The 9,689-nt window shown below is 41.1% G+C and overlaps 1 protein-coding gene across 1 annotated transcript; it reads left to right on the top strand.

Annotated features, from left to right (window-relative positions):
- The first annotated feature begins 7,226 nt into the window (after positions 1-7,226).
- Positions 7,227-8,603, top strand: LOC107565349 (uncharacterized). The gene is made up of 3 exons (XM_016250563.1): positions 7,227-7,799; positions 8,148-8,389; positions 8,509-8,603. The coding sequence occupies exons 1-3, from the start codon at positions 7,489-7,491 to the stop codon at positions 8,601-8,603; spliced, it is 648 nt and encodes a 215-aa protein (XP_016106049.1). The 5' UTR covers positions 7,227-7,488.
- Positions 8,604-9,689: the final 1,086 nt, after the last annotated feature.

Here is a 9,689-nt window from a genome sequence, read left to right on the forward strand (position 1 = left end):
TCGACGCCCGACCAAGGCGGAGCCGGAGGGACGGGGGAGCCCGGTGGAGCTGGTGGATCGACAGTGACGGTGGAGGCGAGGGAGCTATGAGCCGAGGTGGAGCCACTGGGTCTACTGGCCGAGGCGGAGTCCAGGCCTCGGAGGCGGAGGTGAGGGATTCTCCAGCCACGGCGACGCTGGAGGATGGCAGAGCTCACACCTTATTGATGGTGGACTGAGGGCGAGCAGAGTGGCTGCCAGACGACAGCGGTGGAGGAGGCAGGAGCGGGTTGGAGGGCGGGCATTTGTGCGTCGGAGACAAGGAGTATAATCAACAGTCCTTTTAATTCACTAAACACAAGTGTAATCCAACACAGGAGCTAGGAATGACACATGTACGGACGAAGTAGACCCGACAAACACAGAACGCAAAGGCATGGACTTAAATACTGGGGATAATTGGGGAAACACAGGTGCATGGGATCATAATCAAACTAAATGAGGACAGGAACATGATCAAATAAGAAAAACAAGAACAGAAACAGGGGCAAAACATGACACAGACAGTCCATGATTCTGACAAAAATGACTTAAATACCCTAGATTTAATAAACCCATATTTCATACAAATATACGTAACCAGTTAAAAGTTTTTGAACAGTAAGATTTTTAATGTTTTTTAATGTCTCTTTTGCTCACCAAGCCTGCATTTATTTGATACAAAGTACAGCAAGAGAAGTAATATTGTGAAATAATTTTACTATTTAAAATAACTGCGTTCGATTGGAATATATATTTAAAATATAATGTATTCTTGTGATCAAAGCAGAATTTTCAGCATCATTACTCCAGTCTTCAGTGTCACATGATCCTTCAGAAATCATTCTAATATGCTGATTTGCTGTTCAAGAAACACTTCTGATTATTATTACTATTATTATTATCATCAATATTTAAAACAGTTGAGTACTTTGATGAATAGAAAGATCCAAAGATCAGCATTTATCTGAAATAAAAAGCTTTTGTAACATTACCCATGGAGTATACCAAAAGCTTGGAGTCAGTTTGTATTTTTATTTTATATTTCAGATAAATGCTTTCTATTCATCAAGAAACCTGAAAAAAAAATCTGTTTTCAACATAATAATATTAATAATAAATGTTGTTTGAGCAGCAAATCAGAATATTAGAATGATTTCTGAAGGATATAATAAATTACAGGAATAAATTACATTTTGATAAAAAAAATATTTCACAATATTACGTTTTTTTTTGCTGTATTTTGGATAAAATAAATTAAGGCATGGTGAGCAGAAGAGACTTCTTTAAAAACATTAAAAATCTTACTGATCAAAACCTTTTGACTAGTAGTGTATTGAAACACAATTTCAAAAGTGCCTACATGTCAAAATTAGTCAGTGTTGGGAAGGTTACTTTGGAAATGTAATAGGTTACAGATTACAAGTTACCCTATTTAAAATGTAATAGTAGTGTAACTTTTTCAATTACTTTATTAAAGTAATGTAACTGATTACTTTTGATTACTTTTCTAAATTTCTAATGAATGTTTACTTGCAACTGTTAATCATTTTCAAACATTTACACCATGCAGGGTTAACCTTACAGTAGTGCTCAACACTGTCAGACTTTCAGAATCCTTCATCACTTGAATTAAGATGATCACATTTGAACACATCCACCACAAAATCAGACTTTAGTACCGCCTTTTACTTTGAGATTGATCTGAAGTTCAATGCAGATTTAAAATCATAAGAAATAATTAATAGATAAGACATTTTTGCATAACTACAGGAAACACTGCATTTAACAATGGTTTGGAAAAAATAGTTAATTACAAAATAATAATAAATAAAAGCATATACATCAACTCGAATACAGTTATCTAATAAGCATGTGTCCTATTCTGTGTACTAAACTCCTGAAACATTGGTGCCTCTTTGTATATGATATGACGATAGTTTTCTCAAAATAAGTAAAATGCTCATGAAGTGACTCAGAACATTTCTAGAGATTATGTGTTCATGTACTCATATATTGAGGCGGCAGAGGCTGAAAACACCGCGAGCTTCAGTAGGCCTATGTGTAGTAAATGAAACCACATGTATGCGCCATTAATTTCCATGAGGGGCGGACTGGGAAAAAAATTTCAGGCCGGGAAATCGCCCACTCATACACCCACAACAAATTCTGAAACATGGACAACCCTATTTTTTGTATGGACCTCACATAAAAAAGGTTCAAATCCTTAGGTTGGGGACATGCAAAATGATAAAAATTTCTCTTCTGAACTGCACCTTCACTTCCATTTTTCTTTTCAGTCTCTTTATTTTGCCCTGATATCTCTCTCTCTCATTACTTTAATACTCAAGATTTAACAAAACTATACTTTCTAAATTACCTATAGGAATTCCGTTTTTATGACTGGATTCTACGAACCAGTCTGTGTTTTCTGCATCGCGGACGGCCCGTATGTCTCAGAGTAGTCAGTGCAATTTGGGAAAGAAATCAATTAAATCTGTATGTGGATGTGTGTAAATATTCAAATGTAATCCCCTTTGTAATCGTTAACATTTTCATAAGTAACTGTAATTTAATTACAAATTTTTTCTGATTACAGTTACATTTATTTTGCAATTAAATTACGTAAAGCCGTTACATGTAACTAGTTACTCCCCAACACTGAAATTAGTACAATATATTTGTTGAAAAAGTCAAATACTGAACACACTGAGTTATTAGGCTGTGACTCATATGATTTTTGTGTTGCTGTCTGCTCTAGCTCCCTCCCTCCTTGTACAATAAATCCATGTGAATATCTGTCTCTGCTAAATGTTTTAATGTAGCTTTACAATCGATATTGATGTCCTTTAGCACAGTATTCTGAATGATGATAATAATGGGGTGCTACTGATACTGATACTAGCAGTTTAATACTCAACTACGTTAATAAAGACAAAACTATCTAGCGTATTTACAGATGAAACTGACCTGCATTTGTAGCCCTGAACAGGTCAGTGATGTTGCTACATTTCATTGCTTCTTTTGGCCGCTTCATCTCTTTAATTGAGTCCTTGCATCGGTTCTGTTCGGAATCGTTTGACGGAAGCGCGGAACACACGTGAGCTGATTCGTAGCCTATAGCGCAGCGCTGCCAGTCAAGACTAACCGATTTATAATTTTTTATCGATTTATTATCTAATGAAAAAATCGGAAATTATTACTTTGGTACATTGAGAAGGCATAAATATAAAATATTATTAATAATAATAACAAAAAAAATGCTTCCGATGGCCAGTCCGGGCCTGGGAAGGTGAAGGGAATCTATAGCTACAATATGTTTCTGGTTGGCTGCCTTAATAAGCACGTTTTCTCTGAGAGCTGCTGTTTTCATACCATCTTGATCAAATCTCCTCTTTACTTCTGCTCTGACCAGGTCCACAGCTTCATAAAACTCTCGTCTCCATAATGAGTGTTGTGCAACTTGTGCTTCTGTCTCTGGCTCTGCTGTGTGTTCATAACATGTTGGGGTTTTTGTCATCCTGTTCTCATCTGGCATTTTAAGTCCTGCTGAGGATACAGTTTGTAGCATGTTCTCCACCACTGTATCATCCCGAAGGGCCTCCGTGCGTCTTTCAAGCAGTTCAGCACACTTAAGGGCACCCAGTGCACTGACTTTGGTATGCTGCAAACTCCTGGCCACTGACTCAGATGGCTTGCATATTGCTTCACATCAAAGGAGGCCATAATAGGTTTTTGCTTTCATTGCTTGCTTGTGCAAGACTCTGATCTTAGCTCTGATATCTCCTCTCACACTCCTGTCCTCCTTAAGCTGCTCCAGTGTTTTGATGATTTCTCTGTTGCCTCTACACACACGTTTGATAGCTGTTGTTCGTATGTACCATCTTGTTGGACATATGGCCAGTAAGGTAACTACATCATCGCAGCCAAACATTGACTGATAGAGATCCTTGCATTTTGCTGATTCACAGATTACCACGACTACGCCCTGAACAAAGCTAACTGAATCTGCGATAAGACCCACCTCGCGTGCAGCCTCCTGAAGAACTAAGCCAAGTGAATGGATGGTGCAGTGGATGAAGAGGGACTCTAAGCATGTTTTTTTTAGCCACGCCTGAACCCCCCGAAAACCGCCCTGACATGTTAGAAGTTCCATCAAAACAATATCCATGGAGATGCTCAAATGCTGGAGTCTGTGGTACCATCAGCTGTGAGTCCATAGAACTATAGGACTATTTGTGGCACAGGATACAATCTCACGTTGAATTGCGCAGGCATACTATTGAATTATTTAAAGGTGCAATAGGTGATTGTCTTCAGAAACATTTTTTGTTATGCTAGTTGAAAGTCTCTTCACATCCCGATAGCAATCATTAAGTTAAGTGGTCTAAATGTATTTCTGTCATGACAACTCTTGGAGGGATTGGCATGGTAATGTACATGACAATGTTAATGGATTTGGTCTTGGCAGAATAGATCTGCTATGCTGCTGCGGCAGAGCAAGTACCGAGACTTGCTACTGCTAATACATCCACAACATGCTGCTGTGAGCATGTAAGAAATATTGCTGCTGCAAATACGTGAGCTGATTCGTAGCCTATAGCGCAGCGCTGCCAGTCAAGACTAACCGATTTATAATTTTTTATCGATTTATTATCTAATGAAAAAATCGGAAATTATTACTTTGGTACATTGAGAAGGCATAAATATAAAATATTATTAATAATAATAACAAAAAAAATGCTTCCGATGGCCAGTCCGGGCCTGGGAAGGTGAAGGGAATCTATAGCTACAATATGTTTCTGGTTGGCTGCCTTAATAAGCACGTTTTCTCTGAGAGCTGCTGTTTTCATACCATCTTGATCAAATCTCCTCTTTACTTCTGCTCTGACCAGGTCCACAGCTTCATAAAACTCTCGTCTCCATAATGAGTGTTGTGCAACTTGTGCTTCTGTCTCTGGCTCTGCTGTGTGTTCATAACATGTTGGGGTTTTTGTCATCCTGTTCTCATCTGGCATTTTAAGTCCTGCTGAGGATACAGTTTGTAGCATGTTCTCCACCACTGTATCATCCCGAAGGGCCTCCGTGCGTCTTTCAAGCAGTTCAGCACACTTAAGGGCACCCAGTGCACTGACTTTGGTATGCTGCAAACTCCTGGCCACTGACTCAGATGGCTTGCATATTGCTTCACATCAAAGGAGGCCATAATAGGTTTTTGCTTTCATTGCTTGCTTGTGCAAGACTCTGATCTTAGCTCTGATATCTCCTCTCACACTCCTGTCCTCCTTAAGCTGCTCCAGTGTTTTGATGATTTCTCTGTTGCCTCTACACACACGTTTGATAGCTGTTGTTCGTATGTACCATCTTGTTGGACATATGGCCAGTAAGGTAACTACATCATCGCAGCCAAACATTGACTGATAGAGATCCTTGCATTTTGCTGATTCACAGATTACCACGACTACGCCCTGAACAAAGCTAACTGAATCTGCGATAAGACCCACCTCGCGTGCAGCCTCCTGAAGAACTAAGCCAAGTGAATGGATGGTGCAGTGGATGAAGAGGGACTCTAAGCATGTTTTTTTTAGCCACGCCTGAACCCCCCGAAAACCGCCCTGACATGTTAGAAGTTCCATCAAAACAATATCCATGGAGATGCTCAAATGCTGGAGTCTGTGGTACCATCAGCTGTGAGTCCATAGAACTATAGGACTATTTGTGGCACAGGATACAATCTCACGTTGAATTGCGCAGGCATACTATTGAATTATTTAAAGGTGCAATAGGTGATTGTCTTCAGAAACATTTTTTGTTATGCTAGTTGAAAGTCTCTTCACATCCCGATAGCAATCATTAAGTTAAGTGGTCTAAATGTATTTCTGTCATGACAACTCTTGGAGGGATTGGCATGGTAATGTACATGACAATGTTAATGGATTTGGTCTTGGCAGAATAGATCTGCTATGCTGCTGCGGCAGAGCAAGTACCGAGACTTGCTACTGCTAATACATCCACAACATGCTGCTGTGAGCATGTAAGAAATATTGCTGCTGCAAATATAACATCCATGAAATAACCCCCATTTATCATACATGAATCACCTCGTAGCAGATCTATACAGGTGGAGCTGGGGAAGGTGAAGGGTTTCTGAAGCAAGCTGCACTGCTACGGCAAGCACTAGTCATATAATTGAATGTTGAGCAGCAAGCTCATTGGCTACCGATACAGGAGAGACCCAATCAGCTGAGCCATGTGATAATGATGTCATTAGGTCAGATTGAGTTAGACCTATAGGATAGGGAGGCTCCAATCCGATATTTGTATAGGATATCGGCGTCGATATTGAATAAAATTCTAGATTGGGTATCGGTGACAACTGGCCTGATCTGACATCAAACTCTTGCAAAGCAATTTAAAAGTTTACGGAGACGTTGGCTCTTGAACGCTTTCGCACCACGCGGCTATGCTGGGTGCAACGTGTGACATCATGCGCTACCAACGTGCTCTGCACGCAGGTAAATAAGCTAGCATATGGAGCATAGAGCAGCTAACAGCATGGAGCGAGCTAAAACATCCACGATACAAATTGAAGCATTTACAGAGATTTCATCCCAAAGAACATGCCGAGTTCAACGAGCTGAAAAAAACAAAAACGAGATGGTACAAAGCAGCTAACTTTGGAGGAGACAAAGGAAAGAATTCAGACATTTCCACCTAATAGTCTGAAAGCAGCTAAAATCACTGAAAGGATACTGAATTTCATTGTTTTGGATGGGCAACCACTATCCGTCATTGGGAACAAGGGCTTCAGACTCCTAATAAACCACCTGGAGCCCTGGTACGACATGGTGAAACTAAAATATCTAGATGGCTCTGCCTGAACTTTACCGAAGAGTGTGCAAACACATATCCCAAGAGATGAAAGATGTCAAATCGATGAGTTTCACCACAGACATCTGGAGCTCCGACGTGTCCCCCGTGTCACTTTTAAGTTTAACTGTACTCTGGTTGGACGTGCATTTTGTGCCACAAAGTGCCATGTTAAATGCAACACACTTTCGTGGGTCACACAACAGCGACACGATTGCAGCTGCATTAAAGGAAATGCTTGACAAGTGGCAAATTCCGCTCAGCAAAGTCCACGTTATTCTTAGAGACAATGCCAGCAACATGAAAAGAGCAATGGACATCATGGGAGTGCGCAGTTTAGGCTGCGTTGCTCATACAATGCAGCTAGTTTCAAACGAGGGACTTCTCTCACAACGCAGCGTGAGTGATGTCATTGCAGGTGGGAGACACACATTGTTGGGCATTTTAAACATTCTCCTCTTGCATATTCCCGGCTGCAAGATATCCAGCTCGAGATGAACATGGAACCAAAATGCCTCCAGCAAGATGAGAGAACAAGGTGGAATAGCACCTACTTCATGATAGAGAGTCTGGTGGAACAGAAGCGAGCCCTGTCTGCCTATGCTGCTGACCATGACCTACCGACAACACTCACTGCAAACCAGTGGACTTTGCTTGAAAAAAACAAAGACCCGCCTTGAACCATTGAAGGAGTTTAATAGGAAGGTGAGCTCCGCCACTGCCTCTGCTGCTGATGTTATCCCAAGTGTCACTCTTCTCAAACGTGTCCTCGCCATGGAAACCAAGGCTGACTCTGGTATTAAAACCATGAAAAAGACCCTCCTAGAGGCCATCGACAAACGCTTCAGCACAGTGGAAAATGAACCTCTTTATGCACTTTCAACACTGCTGGACCCAAGATACAAAGACAGGTAAGACTAGGAAGAATTAATAATTATTATATATTCCAACGCCATGTGTGTGTGTAACTGACAAAAGTAACTATCATGATTTAATATTTATTGAGCTGCATTTGTTATTTTTTCAGTTTCTCATGTTCTTTCTCACTCTGTGTGAAATGTACAATGTGACTGCAAATTAAAATATGTAAAATGTAATAAAATAAATGTGAGATAACAAATATTAAACAACATAGTATATGTACATTATATTTTACATATGTAACTTGTATTTCAGATTTGGTAAGGATAAATGTGCTACCCTCTGGTATATCTATGATGTACTACTATGTAACTTATGTATGCATGTCATTTTTTCAGATTCTTTACTAGTGCAGAGTCTGCAAAGCATGGAAAAGATGCACTGGCCAAAGAACTGGAGGAAGACTTGAGGACCACCACAGATGATGAGGCATCAGAGATTTTGAAGCCACCAGAAAAAGCCTCCTGGGCAGAAGCAGCAGCAGCTCCATGCAGAAATAAGAGCAGCAGTAGCTTCATGAAAGAATTTGAAAAATTTCGGGAGGAGCGTGAGGAACCTGGTGGTGCAGCAAGCTGCTCCAGTACTGCTGTCCAAATGCATGTTTTTTTTTTTTTACAGAGGAAGCAATCCCTGTCTCACACGACCCATACAAATACTGGTGAGTCAACCAACAGCGATTTCCTGGCCTTGCTGTTGCAGTCTTGAAATACCTCTGTGCACCCTGCACTAGCGTAGAAAGTGAAAGGCTCTTCAGCACAGTTTCCTCTATCCTGGAAGAGAAGCGAAACAGCTGAAAGAGTAGAAATGCTTGCTTTCCTAAGCAAGAACCTGCCACTGATGCTTAAGATTACAAAGAGCTGACTCCTGTCCTGACGAATGTCTACCAAGTCAGTAAAGCTATTGCTTTTTCCTTTGTTTAATGTACACTTCTATTTGCACTGACCAAACTATTAAACATTTATTTTTGTTTATTTTTAATTGTGCAGTTTTACCAAGCTAGGGAAGCTAGTGTTTTACTCATCTGCTTCTGTGTTGGATGTTAAGTTTTATTTGCACTAAAGCATTACAAAGAGCTGACTCCTGTTTATTTTGAATATCTACCAAGATCCAACCTGGTAAAATGTCTCAGGTTACGTATGTAACCATGGTTCCTTGAGTAGGGAACGAGACACTGCGTCCTCTAAGGGTCGCTATGGGGAATGCCTCATCGTGACGTGTCTGAAGCATACATTGAAAAAACACAAACAACACGTTGGCCTGCGTCAGCCATGACGTCACAGTGCGACTATAGTATAAATAGGCGCTGGGATTCTTCGTCTGAAGCTTGCGTCCGAAGCATGGCAAGAAACATAGACGACGCAGTGTCTCGTTCCCTACTCAGGAAACGTCTCGGTTACGTATGTAACCCTCGTTCCCTGAAGGAGGGAATGGAGACGTCACGTCGGAGGACCGACGAATTGGGATCTCGCTTAGAGGGACCAATATACTTCGAGTGTAAACTAAATGAGCCAATGCACATTGGCGTGCGATTATTGCATCCAGCTGCTGCTGATCACAGCGTGAGTATAAGTAGGCAGCAGATGCAGCGCATATTCAGGTTTTCACTGAGGAGCCGAGCAATGGCAGAAGTCTGCCGGGGAAACACGGGCTCAAGGCTATACCATGGACTTTACACAAATGGGATCCACTTAGGTCTTACATATGGAACCCAGCCTCCTACTCGTTCTCGAGGATTCAACGAGTGAAAGCCTGGCGCCGGACGCTCCACCACGTCTGGCTGCCGAGGGGATGGAGGAGCTCAACAGGGTCTACTATATGGACTCTCTGGAGTGGTTTTGCAAGCCGACCCGAAGCCGGGGCCTCTCAGTGCTTCTACCCGT

This window comes from Sinocyclocheilus grahami, unplaced genomic scaffold (assembly GCF_001515645.1).
Source record: "Sinocyclocheilus grahami isolate Dianchi unplaced genomic scaffold, SAMN03320097.WGS_v1.1 scaffold995.1, whole genome shotgun sequence".
Classification (NCBI taxonomy): domain Eukaryota; kingdom Metazoa; phylum Chordata; class Actinopteri; order Cypriniformes; family Cyprinidae; genus Sinocyclocheilus; species Sinocyclocheilus grahami.